Genomic DNA, 22,062 nt, shown 5'->3' on the forward strand with positions numbered 1-22,062 from the left:
TAAAACAGGCAGTCAGAAGTTTGACAAGAACTGGGCTGCTCCTGAGTCCTGCCCAGCATCCTCTGCCCTCATATTCTGGGAAAGGTGTCTCCCTCTGGACTTGGGCATCACATGAGGTGGAGGCAGCACCTTTGGGGTCTGCTGAGACTGAGATCTGGTCTGAAAGGTGCCAGAACCTGCTGTCTCCCCCACCACCCCTCAGGGAGGGCAGGTTGCAGCGGAGGAAGAAACTGTGACTTGTCACAGAAAGCCTGGACCTTGGTACAGCCTGTGTGTCTGTCTGTCCTGCAGGGCTCAGGGACATTTTATGTCATCTGCACCCCTGGGGACCCTAGCAGACAGCATAATGACCTGGACCTTCATTGCTCTTCTCAGTCTTGGTGAGTTCTGGGGAAAATCAGAAGGATGGGCTCTTCTGCACTCACAGATTTGGACTCAGTTGGGTCAGAGGGGGCAGAAATTCTAAGGACAGAAGATATCAGCTCAGCAGGGTTCCAGACCAGGCCTGGAACCTTTGTGGGTGGGAAAAGGATAATCTCACAGGGATTCTCTTCCAGGATTGTGTGGTGGCCTGTGGGACCAGGTCCAGGCAGGTGAGTCCTTCCCCAGAGCTCTTGCTTCAGCACAAAGATGCCCCTGGGCAGCTGGGGGACACACAGTGCATCTGGGCTGATGGTGACCAGTGTGGGAGGGGCCTTAGAGTGACAACTGGGGAAACTGAGGGAACAAGAACACCCCCTGACACTGAATGTCTGATTCCTTTCCAGGAGTTCCCCCCAAACCCTCTATCTGGGCAGACCCAGGCCCGAGGGTCATAGAGGGGAGTCCTGTGACCATCTGGTGTCAGGGGTCTCTGCAGGCAGATGGCTACCTTCTGTATGATGACAGGAGCTCTCAGCCCTCTTATAAGAGGGTCTCACAGACCTCCAGCAACAAGACCGGGTTCCTCATTCAGTACATGAGCTCACAGTACACGGGGCTGTACCAGTGTGCATACAGCGCTGGGGACACGCTGTCTGAGAAAAGCGAGCCCCTGCTCCTGGTGGTGACAGGTAAGGGGGAACCCAGGTCTCCTCCCCACTGTGGACCACTCCTCAGAGGATGAAGGGGATAGAATGTGGCTGTAGGGAGGCCTCAGCCCTCACAGCCGACACCTAGGGAAGTTGGGGTGACTGTCCCCTTTAAATCAGATCCTCCTTCTCCCTCAGGAGTGGACAGAGCACCCTCCCTCTCAGCCCAGCCAGGCCCAGTGGTGGCCTCAGGAGGGAATGTGTCCCTCTTGTGCAGCTCACAGTCCACACAGGGCCCTTTCCTCCTGCTGAAGGAGGGAGGGGCTGAGCTGCCCACACGCCGGAATTCGGAATGGAATTACAGTGCTTGGAGGTGGCAGACTGTCTTCTCTGTGGGCCCTGTGAACTCCTCCCATGGGGGGACCTACAGATGCTATGGTTTTTCCAGCTACAATCCCAATGTGTGGTCACACCCCAGTGTCCCTCTACGCCTTGAGGTCACAGGTGAGGTGGCCCATACTTGGCTACAGTTCTTTCATCGGCCCCAAATTTCTGATCTAAACCTGCCTACTAAAGTCCTGGGGGTTGTGGGGTCACTGACAGGGGTTTACTGGGGACAGAACCAGAGAGAGGAGACTTAGGGAGGGACAAGTGAGAGCTCTCCCTGCAGCCCCAATGGGCTGGTGTGCCCCTGAGTGACAATGACCTTCTCCCCAGGTGTGTACAGGGAGCCCTCCCTCTCAGCCCAGCCAGGCCCCCTGCTGCTGACTGGAGACCACCTCACCCTCCAGTGTCACTCAGATCCCGGCTTTGACAGATTCGCTCTGACCAAGGACCAGGGGCTCACACCCCCTCAGCGTCTCCATGGGCAGCATAGCCCCAACTTCACTCGGGGCCCTGTGTACCTCACCCATGGGGGCCGGTACAGGTGCTACAGTGGACACAACCTTTCCTATGTGTGGTCGGCCCCCAGCGCCCCCCTGGACGTCTTCATTGCAGGTGAGGAGCCCTGCCCTGCCCCCTGTCCTGACTGTCTGCCTTGGGGCTCTGGCCCGGGGTCACCTTGGTGGTGATGGGATCCAGAATCAGGTCCTGAAGTAGAGGCTGAGAGGACTGAGGTTTTGGGGAGGGAGGAAGTGATGGGCATGGAGATAAAAGCTGCCCACCAGAGGGACTGAGAGGAGCTGAGAGGGGTCACAGACAGTGTCCCTGGGGAAGGACATGGTCCCTCAGCTCAGGGTCAAGGGCATAGGGGGTGAGGTTACTCTGCACATCACAGCCCTCCTCTCCCCAGGAATGGACAGGAAACCCTCCCTCTCAGCCCTGCCAGGGCCCTCAGTGCCCTGGGGAGCCAACGTGACCCTGCAGTGTGGATCTGAGGTCAGGGCTGACACCTTCCACCTGCACAGAGAGGGGTCCCCAGATCCTCCCCAGCAGCTTCATCTGCAGGACACAGCTGCCCCCTCTCAGGCCAACTTCACCATCAGCCCTGTGACCTGGGGCCACAATGGGACCTACAGGTGCTACAGCTCAAACAGCTCCTCCCCCTTCCAGCTGTCACAGCCCAGTGACCCCCTGGAGCTTCTGGTCTCAGGTGAGGATCCCCTCCCCACCCCTGTGTCCTCATGGTCATTTTAGACCCTGTCCCCATGGGGCCTTTAGGCTGGATATGGAGTGAGGGTGTCACCAAAAGAGGGTCAGCATGAGGGGACTCTCACCTCCCAGAGGGATAGAAAAACATAGCTACCCCACCCCTGCCTCACCCTCATCATACATCTGAGGCCCAGACAGTTTCCAGGGGCCCAGGGAGGCTGGAGATGCCTTGGGCTGAGCAAAGGGAGGAGAAGCCAAGGACACCCATCCTGATCCCTTCCTTTTTGAGTGCCCATGGCCTCACCCAGACCCCAGGGTGAGCGTGGTGATTAGCAGAGGCCTTGCTTCCAGAGAGAACCAGATCCCCTACTCTTGCACACTTGTATCCCAGGGAGCCTTGGGGCCAGACAGTGATGCTGGGGGGGATCATGGAGCCCTCAGGGATGTGAGGTTGAAAGGTGACAGGTCCCTTGGTCATGGGGGAGGGAGATGCTGTGGTCCCACTTAGGGGAGGGGCACCCGGCTCAAGTGGAGAGAAGGCAGCTCCCACACCTTACCCCTATCCTGACCACCAGGAGGCTCTGAGGATCCTGCCATCTCCCCTATGAGACAAGACCATAGAGCAATAAGTGAGGGTCTCTGTGGGGAGGCGTTGGATGTGTCCATGGGGACAGGGGCTGAGTCCTCTGCAAGTTCAAGCTTCTCTGGAGGCTCTGAATTGGACACGCCCTTCCCCTCTCTGTGCCTCAGTGTCTCCAAGTGTAAAAGGAGAGAATTGTTGCCCAGAGCTTAGATTGCCTTTTAGTATGGTTCTGACCTCCTAGGAGGGGGCCTCACAAGGAAGCCCCCCAGCACATGATGTTATGGGGACTGTCTCCTCTCTAGCAGTGATGATGAGAATATACAAAGAGGGACACACAGGAAAAGGGTCTGAGACACCCAGGTCCTTTCCCTCAGCTCAGACTCAACTCAGAGGAGGGAACAAGGACTGGAGTCAGACCTGGTTCTGGACCCAGCTCTGTTGCTCCTGCTGTAGGGGACCTGAGGTCCCTTCTCCTATCTGAAAGTCAGGTTCATGTCTGTTCACCCCTAGTCCCCTCCTGCCCACAGGCCTACAGTGACATTAGTTGACATAAGGGGACTCACAGAGCTCAGGAAGGCAGAGCTTCAGCCCTGCCTGCCCTTCCCAAACAGGCGTTAGGATTCACCCCAAATCCCTGCCCCTCCTGTGTCCCTGCTGTGCTGTGGGACAGGTACTAAGGAAGGACCCTCAGCTCTGGGGGAGATAGGACAGGCTCCTGACAGATGAAGAGCCCAGAGCTCAGAGCTGGTGTCCACCTGGGGTAGCAGGAGGACAGCTAATGAGACCCATATCCCGGGGTCCAGTCCCAGCCCTGTTCTGGACAGGCTGGGTGGCCTAGGGCATGTGGCTAACCTCTCTGAGCTGCAGTAGACTGGGTGGAAGGTCAGCCATCCCTGGTGCATGAGGGCTGTGAGGTTAGAAGAGATGAACAGCAGACCCCAGCATGTGCTTTGCACACAGTAGGTGCTCATTAAATGGCACCTTTGGCTCATTCATGACATCACTCCAGCCCAAGGTCTCCAATGGTACTGGAACATCCTGATTGGGGTCTCAGTGGCCCTCACCCTGCTGCTCTTCCTCCTCCTCTTCCTCCTCCTTCGATTCTGGCATCAGAGCAAAGGTAGGACATTGGGTGAGTAGGAAAGGGGGTGACTGGGTTACAGGAGAGAGGGGCTCAGAGCACCTGCTGCAGGAAAATAAATAGGTGGGGAAGGGTAGCTGAGAAACAGATTTCTCCAGAATCTCCAATCAGAAAATCTAGAATGAAAATACTTACCATGAGCACAGATGTGCAAATGTGAGGTAGTCTTTTATTATTTTTAGTGTCCTGAAACATGAAATGTATGCACAAGTGTGTTAAGGTTTTCTTCTTTCCTCTGGAATCACATGGGGAGGAGGAAGAGGGGTGGTCCCAACCCTCCCAATGCTGAGACTCTCGCTCTTGGCCAGCCCAGAGAAAGGCTGATATCTGACCTCCTGCAGGGGCCACAGACCTGGAGCCCAAGAACAGAGGCCTGCACACCAGGTAATTCCTGCCCCAAAGGCCCCAGACCCACACCCCAACAGGAGCCGCTCTGCCCCTAACTCCGCTGTCTCCTCCCCCAGATCCAACCCAGCTGCAGATGCCCAAGAAGAACCCCTCTGTGAGAGGAAGGGACAGCTGCCCTGGGGAGGGGACACAAGGATTTCAGGAGGCTATGGGGGAGGGGACAGCTTGGGAGGCTGTGGGGGTCAGGGGTGAGAGAGACTGAAATCCACACAGCCCAACCTAGCCCCTCACCTCACCCCTGGGTTAGTGGCCCAACTGGGAGCAGGCAGGTCTGCAGTCCTGAGATCTCAGGGACCATGACAGGAGACACACCCTGTTCTGCCCCCACAGATGCTGCTGTGAAAGACCCACAGCCTGGGGAGGGCATGGAGCTGGATCCTCAGGTGAGATACTGGCTCCTGTCCAGGCTGCCAAAGACCTTCCTGTTGCCCAGTTTACTCCAGTTGCCACTCCCTGTCCTCACCTCCCCTGGTTCTCAGTAGCACCCACACTGACCTGGCCTTCTGGGCACTGAGTTGTCCTGCTGTGACTCACCCTCCCTCAGCTTTCCTGTGTCCTCGTGACCCGTCCTGGGTGGTCTCCTGTGCTGGCTCCTCATCTTCTGTCCCTGTGCAGCCCCAGGTCTCAGGAGGAGGCATGAATGACTGAATGACTGCAGGTCCCAGGGTCCTGTCACTCATTCATGCAGCGGCTGTGACAGGGGCTCACTGGTTACCGGCTCCATGTCAGTGTCCCACTGCAACCCTGAGCAGCCTGTCCCCACCCTCCTCCAGCTCCCCTGTGGGTGAGGGAGACACCTGCAAACAGGCAGATGATGTCCTGGAGAGCTAAGTGCTGTGAAGGAGAATGAAGCAAGAGCAGGGGGAGGAATGTGTGGTGAGGGGAGAGAACAAAGAGAACAGCAGGTGCAAAGGTCCTGAGGCAGGACCTGCTGCTTCAGCCAGATGGGCTTTGTGGCTGGAGCTGAAAGAGCATGAGACAGAGCGTTAGGTTAAGAGTCAGATCTGTAGAAGCACCAGGAGTCCCAAGGCTCAGGGAGTCCCTGCAGACTCCACCAGGAGAGTGACCTCATCTGATCTGAAGTTTAACTCATCAGTCTGACACCGGGTGCACTCATGACTGGAGGATTTCAACTGTGGGGTCAAGGATACACTGGTTCTGTCTCACTGTCTCTCTGCAGCAGAACAGGACTCATGATGACTCCCAGGGAGAGACATACACCCAGGTGACCCTCTCAACATCAAAGCTCAGGCAGGGAATGGCCTCTTCACCTTCCCCACTATCAGAGGAATTACTGGACATGAAGGACAGACAAGCAGAAGAGGACACACACATGGACAGTCAGGTGGGTCCTGTCCTCTCCAGACCCCAGGCTTCCCCAACCCCAACCACCATTCACTCCTCTCGCTGCCCCCTGCTCCAGGCTGCTGCCTCTGCTGCCCCCCAGGATGTGACCTACGCCCAGCTGACCCACTTGGCCATCAGACAGGAGGCAAGTGCACCCTCTTCCTCCCCATCAGAGGAGCCCCCAGATGAGTCCAGTGTGTATGCTGCTCTGGCTGTCCACTAGCTGAGGAAGGATTCAGACCCCACACTCCCAGGAGGGGCCCTGCAGCGACCCCAGAAGGCACAGGAGCTGCATGAAAGGACACTCACTAGTGGCCCACAGCCAGCCTGGGGACCAGACATGGACCCCAACAGCTTCTGGGACCCTCTGGGAGTCCCCTTATTTGGCAACCACAGATAAGTACTATCTCTATACTTTGGAATCCAAGCAACAGACTTACCAAGAATCAATGTGTAAATTTAGAACCAAAATGGAAGGGACAGAATGCTATCAATGAATGATCATGTAAATGTTATACATTAGTCCTATGAAATGGAACATTAACAACCATGAATGAACATCTTAGAGAAGAAAAAGGTGAAGACATAGAAACCACCTAAATGTCCTTCCACACATGCTGAGATGAAGGTGTGGCAACCTGTGTGATGGAGTGTTGCTCAGCCACAGAGATGAAATCCTGTAAGTGCAGTGACACGGAGGCATTGTGAGTATGTCATGCTACATGGGGTAAGTCAGACCCCCCAGCACAAGGACCGTACGACTTCACTTGTATGTGAGTGAGATGTGAAACTCTGTACTGTCATATGTATTAACTATATGGAACTTGTAATAAAAAATTTCCTGCAATGTGAATGTGGATTCCAAAAAGCTTTATTTGCAAATGCTTCTGAACATATATGCATGTATGAAACACACACACACATGCACACACATAGGGGCATACACAGACATACAGAGAGCAACACATAAAAAAGAAAACAAACTCATAGAGGTAGACATCAAAAAACTGGTCACTTTAGGGGAAGGGTGTTGGCAGGGGGCAGATGAAAAAGGAAGGGTGTTAAGTGTGCAGTGACAGAAGGAGATGAGCCTTTGAGTGGTCGGGACACAATGAAGTATATAGGTGATATACTACATCAAAGATTTACAAAAAATTACAAAAAGAATGGCAAAGTATTCCCAATGAGGGTAGAAGGTGGAAAATCATAACAGTAAGAGCAGCTACTGAGGAAAAATCAGGAAGGCCAAAAAATTTTCATTCTTGCAAACATTAATCACATTTCTAAGGTCTAGGACACTGGGCACAGAACAAAGAGAGAAGCCTCTTGTCACCCCTATCAGGACAGCATCTCACAGCCTTCCTTTCAAATACATAACAGAACACTGTGAAACGCATACCCCTGAGACATAAATAAGAGTTCTGTGCTTTACTGCCCTTTAATAAAAAGGTCATGAATTTTCACAAGAACACTACTAACATTTTCACACCAACATAATAAAAAATGTAGATGAAATCCACAAAAATACAATTTACGAAAATGACAGACATAGAATAAATAGAAACTCTGAACTGTTCTACATGAAACATTTTGACCTTGTACTTCAAACTTTTCCCACAAAATGAATGTGGAGTCTGGGAAAACTCACTGATAAAATCTTCCAAATGCTTTTGTATGCAAAAGCACGCACACACACACAAACACACACACTCAGATACACAAACATACACACAACAGCCTTACACTCATTTTTCTTGACAACAGAGAAGAAAGGCACATCCCACAACAGAGTTTATCAGGCCAGAAATAAATTGATGATGAAACCAAACGACGGAGCTACAAAGAGGAGATCTCACAGGAAGCTCTCTCATGTGAGCTCAGGTGCAGAGTCCTAAACAAAATTTCACCAAGATGCATCAAAGCATAAACTGTGTCATCCATCCCGACCAGGCAGGTATGTGATTTCAGGAATGCACAGTTGGTTCATATCCAGAACATCATCAGTACAATTCAAACTTTCAAAGCATAGTAATAAAAAATAAAATAAAATAAAATAAAATAAAATAAAATAAAATAAAATAAAATAAAATAAAAGGATCCTCCCAACTGATGTAAAACTTGTGTTAAAATACAGCACCAATTTCTAATGAAAAACACTTCAGAAAGACAAGGGCATTTTCTATCACCTATCAAAGCATCTTTCAAAAGCTTTCTAAAAAGAAATGATGTTTAAACATAAAAACTTGAAAACTTTTTACCTGCAATTGAGACTGGGCCAAAAATAGTCACTAGGGAGCTGCACAGGCTCAGCTTCTCACCTCCTGGTACTCCTGCATGTCAGTCCAGGCCAGCCCCACACCCCAGGTTTTGCTGGGAGGGGAGGGGCACCCATCTGAGGGGGGAGTGGAGGGTGGCCACCCTGGGGCCCCGCCCCACCACAGGCCCTGCCCAGCACCCAGCACCCAGAGCAGTTCCCTCCCTCACAGTCTCAGCTGTGGGTCAGGTCCCACCTCTGCCCCTGCTTTGGCTCCCACTCCCACACCTGCACCTGCACCTGTTTCTCCAGCTTTCCACCACAGCATCTTCTGATCCTGCACCTGCTAGTGCAACCAAGCAGGAGACACCTGGAACTCCCATCAACAATCAGACATCCAGACATTCTTCCCTGTTAAACATTTTTTGAGGATGCAACAAATGCTCTTGTGACAGATCAGTTCTCTGAGAATATGGCCACTGAGGTCATGACGATGGGCTATGAATCATAGCAAGGGATGCAGCCATGTGAGCCAGGTTCACCACCCTGAGAGCCTCGCTGTATCTTTAAAGGAAACTCTAGAGGCAGAAAAAGTCAGGCTGTGCTTGCTCCCCTTCCAGGTGCTAGTTCTGGGGCTCCTCAGCCCAGGGCCCTGTCCCTGCAGAGCCTGAGACAGTACTAAAGGAGGGGACCAGGGGGTTTCTTTGTTGATGTTCTGCAATGACTCCCTTTGTTTTGTTTTCTTGAGGTCCATCCCACATGGCTGCTTTGAGTCCTCACATCTAAAATATCATGCCCTCTTCCCCTGTTATGTAATAAAATGTTCTTCATTTATAATCATATTACCAGATGGGCATTATTGAATTTATATTTCTTCAGTTCACAAAATTAATGTGGATTCACTAACTGATTAAATGCACTAAGTCAGATACAAGCCTGGGAAATACAGATCCCAACCCACACCACCACCCTTTCTGTTCCCACAGTCCTTCCTGTCTCTATCAGATGCCACCTGTGCCATTTCCTGAGAAAAGTCATCACTTGAAGGGACAGCCTGGTGGTGTGCTGCTCTGAAAACTCATCTATTTGAGCATCCTGACTTGTGACGCTTGCCCATTTCTGTGGTGTAAATTCTTCCCCCATGACCAACCTAAAATGGCAACCTGACTTCACTGTGTGCAGAGTTGGGAGATTGCAGAATCATCCTCACCACCGAGAAAGGGCCTTCGGACAAACACCTCCCCACATGCCCTCTGTTCAACTGCATTTCATCATCTTGTAGACATAATGATAATTCCTACTGTAGTGTGAAAATGCAGTGTCAGTGAAATTGTGACAACATAACCCCAGATATTCACACAAGAGTAAAAAATAAAATCTGAAAACAAATGGGTTCAGAATTCAAATAAATGTGGTGGAGGTAAAAATTACTTCAACCCATTTGGAGAGTATGTTGGAATTATCTAAGTAAAAGGAGGAGACACAGAGTTTTGACCATAACATATACATGCTAGAGAAACTGTGTATGCAGGCACCAGTTACACTCACAAGAACATGGACCAGTGTGACCCTCATATTATAAAGCAAGCACACATCACAAAACCCCATGAGTAAAAAAGAAACACGGGTGGTATTTGTTCACCATGACCTACCAGATGATGGTGCAAAAGTGAAAATTAAATCACCAAAACAATGCATTTCAATCTTCAAACGTGCTGGTGAGTCAATGAAAGAGGATTCTCAAAAGAAGGCAGGCAGGGCTGTTCCATTGTGTAACCTTCAGAAAGAGACGCCATTGGTCACTCAGGCAGGCACCCCTAAGAGAAACCTTATGAACAAAAGTAGGAATGGATCCCTTGTGATCCGTTCAGGGGTTAAATGTAGTGCAATGTTGAAGGTTTGTTCAAATGTCCTTTGTGAGTTTCATTTGGTGACTTCAAAGTCCAGTTGTCATTATAGGAAATGCTGCCTTTCTATTTGGTGATTTCTCTATATCTTCATACAATTTACTGAGCTGTCATGAAGTTAGGTGGTAAAGTCCACTAGCTAACCCAGGCAATGTGCTTCTTTAAAGTAGTTGTTGATGTGTTACAGGAAAAGTGTTGTGTTGGCATTACAGTTCCCTCAAAACATGATCAGGACCTGCCCTACCAGCTGCTCTAAGTCCAACCAAAAGAGGAGTCCCTGCCTGGGGCAGATGCTGGGTCTCAGAAGACAGCCTGTGCATCACACCAGACATGCAACTGACCATGTCAAAGGTCCACGACAGCTCCCGATCCCATGTTGCTCCAACTGTCTGGATGCTTGTAGGTCACCAGTATGTACATGTGGGTTATTTCACAGAATGGGGTTCAACTCCATTGGGAACTCATTTCCGATCACACAGGTTTTGGTTGCAGGCTGAACAATGCTCAGGATATCTGCTGTCCTCCTGGACCCCACTGAGGAGGACTCAAGGGAAAGGAGCTGAGTGCAGGGGGTATCAGATGTTGAGGTCAGGCTTGTCTTGATTCCTTTCTTGATGGAAACTCCCTGGATGCCTGACTTTGAAAAACAGACTCGGTATCAAAAATACTTGTCACTGATATGTGGTGTTTGATAAACGAATGTACAAAAAATGCAAAAGAATGAAGTGTTCTATGTATCACACACCCCACACCAAAATGAACTCAAAATAAATCAGTATGCAACTAATATTATAAAAATCGGGATCTAATGGATAAAAATCTTCATGAGTGTGGGCTAATTTATGTTTTCTTGGAAATGACACTAAAAGCACAATAAACAAAAATATATGTTAGACTTTATCAAAGTAATAATGTATGTGAATCAAAAATCGCTATCAAGAGAGTAAAAAAAACTCAGACATACAAAACTGGAGAAAATATTTGCAAATTATACTTGATAATGATTTAGTCCAGGATACACAAAGCACGTATGTAACTCAACCACACACACCAAGAAAGCCCAATTCATAAAACTGGTCAAAGGATGTGAGTAGGTATCTCTACCAAAAAGATATTCTGCAAAGACAATAGCTACAAATGGAAAGATGAGCTCAGGAAAACATGCTCCCCATGGTCAATCATTAGGAGAATGACCTTGAAAATGACAGTGACCAACATGAGCAAGATGGTGGCCAGATAAGAAGTCTCGGCTCTGCTCACCCACAGAAGCCACGACTTAACCACCATCTATGGACAAAACTCAAAACTACATTCACACTCTGGGGTGAACATGCGAAGTTCCAGCACCAGCACCCCATGGAACAAAAAACCCAAGAAATATCACCTTGACAAGGGGAAGAAGAACAGCTTCACTATACTGAATCGACCCTCCCACCCATGGGTCCTGCGCCCTACAGTGAGATGCCCTCCACATGCAATTTCTTTTGGGAGGTGAGGGTAACAGGAGCCTCTGCCCCCACAGCCTTTCTATCACTGCCCAAAGATCCAGCCTCTGTCTGGCTGAGGGATATGCAGGCTGGATACTCTGGGGGCAACTGAGAATGAGGAAATGGGGAGGATTCAGGGTAATTGATGTTCAGGTCTCCACAGCCAGCCCATGCATGAACCCTGACACTGGCATTGAGTTCCTTACAAAAATGAAAACAGAACTTTCTTTCTTTAATTATATTTTATATTTATGCTATTACAGTGGTCCCATTTTTTCTCCCTTTGCTACCCTCCACCCAGCACCCCCCAAGTCCCTCAGGCAGTCCTCACACTGTTGTCCATGTCCATGGGTTATGCATCTATGTTCTTTGGCAACTCTGTTCCCTAGGCTGGACTTGACATCCCCATGATTATTCTGTAGTTATCAGTGTGCACGGCTTAGAACTTTCATAGGATCCAGCACTTTCACTGTGAGTTTCTATTCAGAGGACATGAAACCAGGATCTCAAAGAGATATCTGCACTCCCAGGTTCACTGCAGGGTTACTCAGGACAGCAAAGACATGGAAACCACCTCAGGTTTCCACCAGCAGATGGTTGATAAGGCAGCTGTGGTGTGTAGATACACAATGGAAAACTCTTCAACCACAAAAAGCAGGAAGTGCTGCCCTTTGAGACAACATGAATGCACCAGGAGTACATTATGCTGAGTGACATGAGCCAGAAACAGTGAGATAAATCCTGCATGATTTCCTTTATCTGCAGAATAATTTTTTTAGAGATCTGAAATCAAGTAAAATAAGGGAGAGTAGTGATTACCAGAGGCTGGGGATTGGGAGAAGAAGAAAACATTGATCAATACATGTAAACTTTCTGTTGCATGATAAATACATTTTGGAGACCTAATGTACTGAGTGCTAATCATAGTTAAACAATTATGAATTGTGCACTAGAAATTTGCTGTGTTCTCACCCCACACACTGCAACAAAATGAAAATTGTGTGAGGTGATGGATGTATCAATCATTCAAGTGTGGTGATCTTTTCAGATTGTACATATATACCAAAACACCAAGATGTACACCTTAAATATACACAATTCCCATGTGTCATTATTTCTGAAAAAGCTAGGGAAAAGAATGTTCTTGGTTAAATACCTTTTTTTTAACAGAAGTAAAGCACCTGCAGTAAGCATGAGGCCTAAAGAATATTAACCAGGGCACACATTAGATATTCCTTCCGCAAATAGTTTTTTAACATTAATATTTACTTATTATCTTGGGAAGGGAATAGGGCATGTTATACACTGAATAGTAACTACAAAATAAAAAGGGTAGCAAGACAATGTAACACCCTCATATGATTGTGGATTCTAGGCAAAAAAATTGATACTTTAGATATTGAGGATATTTTGTGATGTGGCTCGAGTCAGACCCTCAGCACTTTCTGTCCCCATGGTGAGAAGATGCTGGTCAGCTTCCTGAGTGATTGGCACCTTGTGGACTGTACAAACTGGGGTGTGGGGACCTCCCAACCACATCCTGTTACCTAGTCAGCTTTGCTCAGCTCCTGTCTCCTGCTCAACAGAAGCAGCAGCATGTTGCCCAAATTCCTCAGCCTCCTGGGTGTTAGTGAGTCCTGGAAAGGAAGGGAGGGGTGGGTCATGGAGGAAATCTGGGCTTCCACAAGGCACAGGACCAATTCCATGGATGGGGTGCATGCGAGCACGGGATCCATTGGGAATCAGTTGCCTCTCATGTGGTTTCCTTCCAGGGTTCTCTCTGGGCCAGAGGATCTGGACACTCACAGGTGAGTCCTCTCCATCCCCTCAGTACAGTGTGCAGCAAACCCTCTGGGTGTCAGCCAGCGATTTTGCAGGGAGAGAGCAGTTGGGGCTGCTCTGGAGGACACTGGAGGGCCAGCAGTGAGACTTCTGGAAACACAAGGAGAGTGGCAAGTCCTGTGGGATCCTAGGGTCTTGTTTCTGCTGGGAGAACCTTCCTAGTCTCTCCCTGAGGCTACAAAGCTCAGGTCTGTGTTCACATGAAGGAGGCTGTGGGTTTCTAAAGCTGTGTTCTGTGGCAGGTCGCTGTCATCTCCATAATTAGGGGGACAAGATGCCTGATCCCACACAGGCCTCCTAGAACCAGGTGTCCCATGCCTTCCCTAACCTGCCCTTGGTCATAGGAACTGCAAGGCCTCCCACTGAACCTGCCTCAGGGAAAGGGACCAGTCCTGGCCCTTGGGGCAACTCTGATGGAGGAGAACTTAATAAAAGATCAGGGTTTTGTTTCACCTTATTTTCATCAAGTAGAACTTGCTTGTTTCTCCCATGTCTATTTCTTTTATTCAAATTGTGTTTTAGGTTAACTTTGTACAAGCATGTTATAAACACTCTAAGAATAATCCTTGCTTTGGGGTGACCTGCAGGTCCATGTGGGGTTGGACTGTGTCCCTGGTTCCCCACCAGGTCACCCTGGGCATTAGGAGACTCAGTTTGGGGCAAGCCTTGGTGGAATGAATAGGAGGAAAAGCCCCACAAGGGGTAAGAAGAGGGGCAGCTCCCCATTCTGAGCTCTAAGGCAGTGACCCTTCTCTCCCAGGTGGGCAAAACAAGCCCTCCCTGTCAGCCTGGCTGGGCCCTGTGGTTCCCCTAGGAGGGAGTGTGACTCTTCAGTGTCATTTCCACCCTCCATTTACCTCATTTAAACTAATCAAGAGGAATGAGACCCCCAGTCCTGAACTCCAGAGAGATCACATCAACACCTTCACTATGAGCCCTGTGACCCTAGAGCATGCAGTATCCTATAGATGTTTTGGACGTCACAGCCACACATCTGGTTGGTCAGTACCCAGATGCCCTTGGAACTGACAGTTATCACTGCATTCCCAATCAGGATGAACCTTAGAAGGAGAGGCTGCTCTGAGAATGCAGAGACATGGTGTGTAACACAAGGAATGGGGAGCCCAGGTCAAGGATAAGGTGCCAACAAGCAGGAGAGTCAACTCAGGAATTAGCAGGAGCAGAATGCTGCTGCCTGGAGCAGGCAGGGAGGACCCAGCAGGGGCCATGTCACCTGATCCCAGCTCCAGAGACCCTCCAGGGCTCTTGAAACCCTGCCTTGGAGCAGCCAAGGCCTCAGATTAGCCAATGTCACCTGTCACATCGGGAGTGGTCTCCAGAGGCACAGGTTAGAGCATGGATTGGGAAATACCCCTTTTGTCTCCACGTTCTTCCCTAGTCTCCTGCCTGTCATCTTTTTTGCTCTAAGAGACATGTGCAGGGAGTTGGGAAATGCATCTAGCAGGGTCACCTCCACCCCACACATACAGAGCAGGGACACGATAGAGTGGGAGTGGATCACACAGCCATGCAGCTTCGAACCAGCCCTGAGAGGCTGGGTCTTTAAGTCAAGAGAGACAGAAAAGCAGGTCGCGGGGGCGGGGGGCGGTGAGATCCAGGCTGTGAATGTCATAAGCCAGAGGATGGACCCGGATGCTCAGGGGGAATGCTGCTCAAAGACTTAGGAAGGAACGGAGAAATCACAGGGCTGAGGGAGGAGGACATCCTCTCCTGGAATATCAGGAGAAGGGGTGAGGGGGGCAACACATGAAACCTACTCTCTTTTTTCCTAGGTGTTTTCAAGAAACCCTCCCTCTCAGTCCAACCAGGCTCCTTTGTGCATACAGGAGAGGCTGTGACCCTGCACTGTCACTCAGAACTCATGTTTGACCAGTTTATCCTGTGCAAGGAGGGGGATGCACAGCATTCCTGGCAGGTTGCTGAGAAGTTCCATGCTGGGAACAGACAAGCTCACTTCTCCATGAGCCCCTGACACCTGCACATGCAGGGACCTACAGGTGCTATAGCTCTGTCCATCACTCCCCCTGTGAGTGGTCAGTCCCCAGTGACCCCCTGAAGGTCATGATCACAGGTGTGTGGCCACACTGGCCCTAATTCTCTTTGTGTTCTGCAAACTTTAAGGGGTGATATGGTGTTGAATACAATGTTAGTATTGGGGAGAGAAAGACAGACACACAGAGAGTAAAAAACTCAGGAGAGGGAGCTTGCATGGCAGGGTGTCAAGGGAAAAGAAGAATAAATGGAGAACAGATCACATGGTGTTGTAATGCAAAGAGAAAACAATTGACACTCTGAGGTAGAAAAGGGGCCACCTATTAAACTTGACAAGCTCAGGGAAGGCTTGCATGGCATCTTACAAACTCAGAGACCTCAATTACCCACAGAGACCTCAATTACCCAGATGGTCTGAAAGTAAAAGCTACCTAACTAGAAACAGATCATGGTGGGTGGTTGTGTTCTAGGCTGGTGTTTTTCCCTAAAAAAGGTCAATCTTTACTTCAACCGAGCCAGTCTATTCTCTTTTTGTGTCTGATAACATGCCTTTGGAATGTCAAATTTCTTTATTCCAGACCCCCTCCAAGCACTGGCACCACACCAGAGGGAGACCTTAAAACCCCTCATTGTTACTGTTATTATGTTAATTGTTGACTGTTAACTACCTGTACCCACCTATGTGAAAGATGTGTCTATCATTTTACTTTTTATCCAATCCCAGAGGTTCTCACTTTACTTCTTCCCACCTCCCTAATAAATCACCAGTGGATTTCATGTAACCCATTTACGCTTCCTCTTTTCACTGTAATGTACAAAATAAGGTGCAAACTGCCATTCTTTGGAGCATTTTTTCAACTGTTTGATGTTTTGTTTCCTGGCAATTGTCATCAGTTAGTCTCCAGTGGAGTCACAGGTTTCTCTGCAGGTTTGGATATTTCTTATTTTCACAACATTGACAGACAAACAGACAGACAGACAGAGAATGAGAAAGTTGGACCAGAAGACCCATGAACATGGGGATGAGGGCTGTTTCCCCAGCTCAGAAACAGAGAGTTCCTATTCTGACACCTCAACGCCCTTCCTCTGCAGCGAGGACACAGTAACACACAAGGCACCCCTCAGCCAGCTCTGTGAAAGATCCAATTAGAGATGAGGACCCAGAGGAGTTGCCTAATCACATGGTTTAACAGGGACTTTTGCACAAGGAGGGAGGAGTGGTCATTCCTAACACCTCGGTGCAGGATCACACTGGTCTGTCTCTGCAGAATGAGGTACTCATGGATCCGGGGGAGATTCTGGAATTTTTCACTCCATAATCTCTTCATTTCAGATGAAGAAACCTAAGAGCAATCTGTGTTCTGGGGAGTCCCTGAAGTGTGCTCTCAGTTCCATTATTGGAGACAACCACAGGTCTCACGGCTTTGAGGGGCATTAAGCAGAGAGGTACATGCAGAAAACAGCAGAGGTTCAGGGAAAAGCAGAGTCCAACACGCATGCACACAGGAGTCAGCACTGCAGGGATTAAAGTGAGGCTGACAGACCCTAGAAGACACACAGAGTGGACACTGCAGGGAGGGAAGACAGAATTCTTCCTTCTCTGCCAAGGACAGTGTAAGTTGTGGGCTAAGATGAAGGTCTCTGTTTCTTCTAGGAATGCAGAAGAAACCAACTCTCTCAGCCCAGCCGGGCCCCACAGTGATGTCAGGGGATAACATGACCTTGTTCTGCCACTCAGAGAGTCCAAGTGACCTGTACCACCTATGCAGGGAGGGCGAGGCTCATGGGTGCCAGCTTGGTGGGGGGCAGAGTCACCATGGTGTGTTCCAGGTAGACTTCCCTCTGGGCCCTGCAACCTCAGCCCACAGAGGGACCTACAGATGCTCCAGCTCTTTCAATCACTCTCATGTATGGTCACACCCGAGTGACCCACTGCACCTTGCCGTCATAGCTGAGGAACCTTGTAACTGTTCCTGTCTTACTAAACACTCAATCATGGAGCTGCATCTGAAGGTTGCCTTCCTGGTGATGGGCATCTTAGGGACTCTGGAGAAAAGGAAGCACTGAGAAATGCAGGGAGGAAAAGAGCAGATACAGGGCAGGGACCTTCAGACTTTCCTTCACCTCTTGTATGGACACCAACAGCGGGTCCTATGTACCCAGGCAGATGAAGAAAGAAGTCAGGGCAGACCTGGGAGCGGGAGGGGCTGGATGCAATTTGGGGAGCACAGAGGTTGCATTAGCCTCTCACCCTTATTTGTTTCCCAGAAGCACCTTCTGACATACAAGTGATTTCCCCATTGAGGGGCACAGATATATATCACCCAAGGTGACATGTCTCTTGACCACAGCTGTCTTTGGTCACCAGGCTTATCTTACTTTGTCCCTTCCCACTGTCACATCTCAGGTGGTCACTGCTCAAGGTACTCAGGTGAAAGGGCCAGAAGGCCACATATTTCTTTCAAGGCAGGACAGAGTAAGGGGTGGGCAGGGAGCCACCCTTCAAGGAAAAATGGTGCTATATTAGTGGGGTAAGGAGTACACCTGGTGACATTTCTCTGACCCTTTTCCTAGGATCTTCTACAAGTACTTGCCTCTCACCCACACAGTCAAGCACAACAAAAGGTAAGCAAGGGGGCCCCTTAATTTGGTCCATGGTCTTTGGAAGGCAAAGGTTCTGCCACCTCCCTGCTCCATGCCTTTGGCCTAGTGAAATTCCCAAATTTTTCATCAGCACTGGTTTTGGTGGTGGTCAGCATGGGAATCAGAACAGGCATTTAGCCAGTCATGCTTCTCAGCTGGGATTCATGTCAGTGCCCCCTTCCCCCTCTCAGAGTTCCTGGGGAATTCCCAGAATTCCATTAGTCAGTTTAGCAGAGCTTGTCTTACATCACCACATGTCTGTATTTTTGTCTAGGTGCTTATCTAAACATTTTATTCTATCAGTTTATCTGTTCTGCTAGGTTCTTATCAATCTTGCTCTCTAGATACAGCCTCAATAAATGATTGGGTCTGATAATTGTGGTAATCCTTGACCCCAGAAAGACTACAGTGTATCACCCTCTTCATCCTCCATCTCCAGCCACAAACACCCAGGACTAAACAATAGGGAACCTCATCTGCTTAGGTGTGTCTGGTGATCCTTGTGGTCCTCAGGGTGCTGCTGTGGGAAGCTTGGCACAGTTGGAGAACACCTCATGATGCAGCTGAACACAGGGGACAACCAACTCATCAGTCAGTGAGGTGGAGCCTGCAGAAGAGTCTGATGACCCCAAGAAGCCCTGGAGGGAACTGTGGGCACCCCTGGGAAAGAGTCTGCTGAGGATCTGGAGGGTGTGGGCATGGTTCCTGTGCAGGGAGAGGCTGGGCTGGTGCTGCAGAGGCTTCTCCACAGTTAGGCTGTGGGCGTCTCACCTCACTGCACTGGTGACTTTCCTTGACTGGCCCCTCTGTCCTCAACCCCGTGACCTGGGGCTCAGCCCACATCACAGGTTCAGATGTATACCTGGGCTCACCCTCCATTTCTGGTCCACTTTCATGTGGGGCATTTTTCTCACTTTCATTTTCCACATTCACTGACTGTTCGTGTCTTTGGGTCAGACAACAAATCTGTGTCAAATGACTGGTTAAAAGGATAAACACCAGGACTAGTTTGGACTGATGGACACAGACAATGGAATGCTGGTCACCAGGGGGAAGGGGTCAGAGTGAGACAGAGGAGGGTGAAGACAGTGAAATACACAGTGATGAGATATTTGACTTGGGAATGGGAAAACAATGCCATATACAGGTGATGTATCATAGAATTGTGTGCTTGAAACCTCTGTAATATTTTTAAGATTTCATTTATTACTTTTTTAGAGAGGGGAAGGGAAAGAGGGAGAGAAACATCCATGTGCCACAGAAACATGGATTTATTGTGTGCCCTGACCAAGAATAGAGGAGGGGACACTTTGGTTCACAGGCCGGTGCTCACCCCACTGAGCCACACCAGCGAGGGCTGACGCCTGTGGAATTGTATGAACTCGTATTGTTACAGGGTGCAGCCAAGAGGGGGGACCCCAAATGGGCCTTTGAAATTGAGGCAGGAGATAGTCAGGAAGGAAGCTCCAGAGGCCCCGCAGGGCTGAGGTAGAAAACATCTATACATGACAAAGACCCCCTAAGACGGGTTGTTCCTGTTTTCTGGGATAACTCTGAATCATAGAATGCACCTGCGCACTACCCCTGATTCATTATAATATCATTATAATGAAATAACATTGTGGGACTCCCTTCTCCAGTAGCCAATCAAGAAAATCATGGGAAACCACACATGCGCAGTAGCTTTGAAATCCAACTCCTTGTACCTGCGCAGGAAAAGCCCGCCAAAGACTAGCGAGGGGGGCTTCTGCCCCTATAAGAATAGAATCCCCCCAGCCCACGTGCCCCTTTTTTTTTCCCCTGCTCAGAGCTGGCCCACTCCCGTGTCCTGTGGCGTGTACTATCACTTAATAAACCTCCCCTCTGTCTTTATGCTATAAACTTTGTGTGTTCGGTTCAATTCTTTGTCCTCGATCACTAAGAACCTGGTTACCTGTGCATACCTGTGCACACCTGTGACAGTTTTTGGCGATCCAGCTTAGAAGACACCGGAGTGGTAAGCCCCCTTTGCTGCTCTGACACCCAGGATGCCCTTTTCCGTTATCACCTATTCTGTTTCGGTGACTCTGATGTTCTGTGATGGGAGGTTGGCCGCTAATTTGCGGGCACAGGTCGGGCAGTTAAAAGCCACAAGGGCGCCCACCGCTTAAAGACTCCTGTGATAGGATAACTTGGATGCGGAATGGGGTTAGCCTTAGTCCCCGCCAGGTACAAGAAAATGTCCGCACAACAGTCAGGCACACTGTGGAAAGCACAAAACACTGCCCCACCCTGCGGCCACTCCTCCAGTAGGCATAGTTGGACCTTCCATAAGGAATATCAGTCACCACCTCGCCTGCACTATGACTTCCTTTTGCAGCCTCCTCATCAGGCCCACAGATAGTCTTTTATGCTTTTCCTCCCCAACAGACTTCTGATCTTTATACCTTCACTCACACCCCACTTGCCTTTTATGTATGAAGGGTTCCTGCTGTCTTTGTACTAAGATATCTACCTTGGGGTCATTGATAGGCTAGCGCTAAGTACAGTTGCAGGAATGAGCCACTCCCATCTTTGCCACGTGTATACTATCATTGTAAGCAGCAACATCGCTCAGAACTGCACAACAGGTGCCTGCTGGTCGCTGGTTACTAGAATGGCTGCATAGAGCCACTCTTACCTAATTAATTGAATTTGGAATTCTAAGGTGGTTTACTTGTTCCTATAAGGGTATTTTAATTTCCCCTCTCAGTTCATTGTCCCTCTACGAGATCCGCCTCCAGTATGAAGGGTGGTGATTTAGACATCGCTTGAGGTCCCTTCTGGGAGATTTCAGACGCAGGTACAATTTCTTAAAGCTCTGGAAAATCACATAGAATATTTAAGGGTCTTCTTTGTGATCTGGAAAAGAGTCATTTCATAATAAGATCATCTTGGTGCTCCTCTGAATAGTTTATAGGGCCAGAAATTATTTTTTCTAGTAAGACACTTCCTTTGCCCCAGATCTTAAAGCTTACAGGAAAATGAGGGTCCCTGTAGATGAAGAATACAGAAATGGAAATGTACTAGGGCCACAAGGGTAGAGTCTGGGATTTTCAGGATTATAGACAATTGCTCAAGAATGCAGGACTGGTTCCTTCCCAATAGTTAGAGACAAAAGTAGACTGTGGTGATTCTCTCAAGTCTTTTAGATTTCTGTCAGCCGACACTCACTAGGATTTCTTTCGCCAGAGATGTCTGGTAGTTCGGTGGGATCCCAGGGGACGCCCTGTGGCCCACTAGGAAGCTCCTGAGGCAAGAAAAGGGGGGACGCCTCTCGATTGCAAGGGAGTATCTTTCTCACTAGAATCTCTTTCGCCAGAGACGTCTGGTAGTTCGGTGGGATCCCAGGGGACGCCCATGGCCCACTAGGAATCTCCTAAGGGCAGCAAAGAGAGGGACACCTCTAGTCTGCAAAGGAGTATCTTTGTTTCTTTTCCTTCTCTCTTAGGATCACCGCAGTCGAGATGGGAACTACATCTTCCATCCCTTCCAAATCACCATTGGGTTGCATTCTTAGCAACTGGGATAAATTTGACCCAAAAAATTTAAAAAAGAAGAGATTAGTTTTCTTTTGTAACACTGTTTGGCCCCAGTATAAATTAGGGGATGGAGAAATATGGCCTGAGAATGGGAGCACAAATTATAATACTATCCTACAGCTAGATCTATTCTGCCGGAGGGAAGGCAAATGGTCTGAAGTTCCTTACGTGCAGGCGTTTATGGCTCTGTACCGAGATCCCTCATTTTGCTCCAGCCCCACCCTGACAAAACCTACAGGCCCAAGTGTTGATCAATTAGAAGATACCCTCCTTA

The 22,062-nt window shown here is 49.2% G+C and overlaps 2 protein-coding genes across 2 annotated transcripts; both read left to right on the top strand.

Moving 5' to 3' along the window:
• LOC123815496 (leukocyte immunoglobulin-like receptor subfamily A member 3) lies at positions 1–4,927 on the top strand. The gene is made up of 9 exons (XM_045833763.1): positions 1–380; positions 558–593; positions 768–1,052; positions 1,209–1,514; positions 1,728–2,009; positions 2,305–2,604; positions 4,196–4,306; positions 4,669–4,711; positions 4,792–4,927. The coding sequence occupies exons 1-9, from the start codon at positions 308–310 to the stop codon at positions 4,925–4,927; spliced, it is 1,572 nt and encodes a 523-aa protein (XP_045689719.1). The 5' UTR covers positions 1–307.
• Positions 4,928–5,031: 104 nt separating this feature from the next.
• On the top strand, positions 5,032–6,935 carry LOC123815500 (leukocyte immunoglobulin-like receptor subfamily B member 5). Its single transcript, XM_045833766.1, has 3 exons — positions 5,032–5,118; positions 5,916–6,080; positions 6,159–6,935. The coding sequence occupies exons 1-3, from the start codon at positions 5,032–5,034 to the stop codon at positions 6,303–6,305; spliced, it is 399 nt and encodes a 132-aa protein (XP_045689722.1). The 3' UTR covers positions 6,306–6,935.
• Positions 6,936–22,062: the final 15,127 nt, after the last annotated feature.

This window comes from Phyllostomus hastatus, unplaced genomic scaffold (genome assembly GCF_019186645.2).
Source record: "Phyllostomus hastatus isolate PE091 unplaced genomic scaffold, TTU_PhHast_1.1 phas_contig_181, whole genome shotgun sequence".
Taxonomy (NCBI): Eukaryota; Metazoa; Chordata; class Mammalia; order Chiroptera; family Phyllostomidae; genus Phyllostomus; species Phyllostomus hastatus.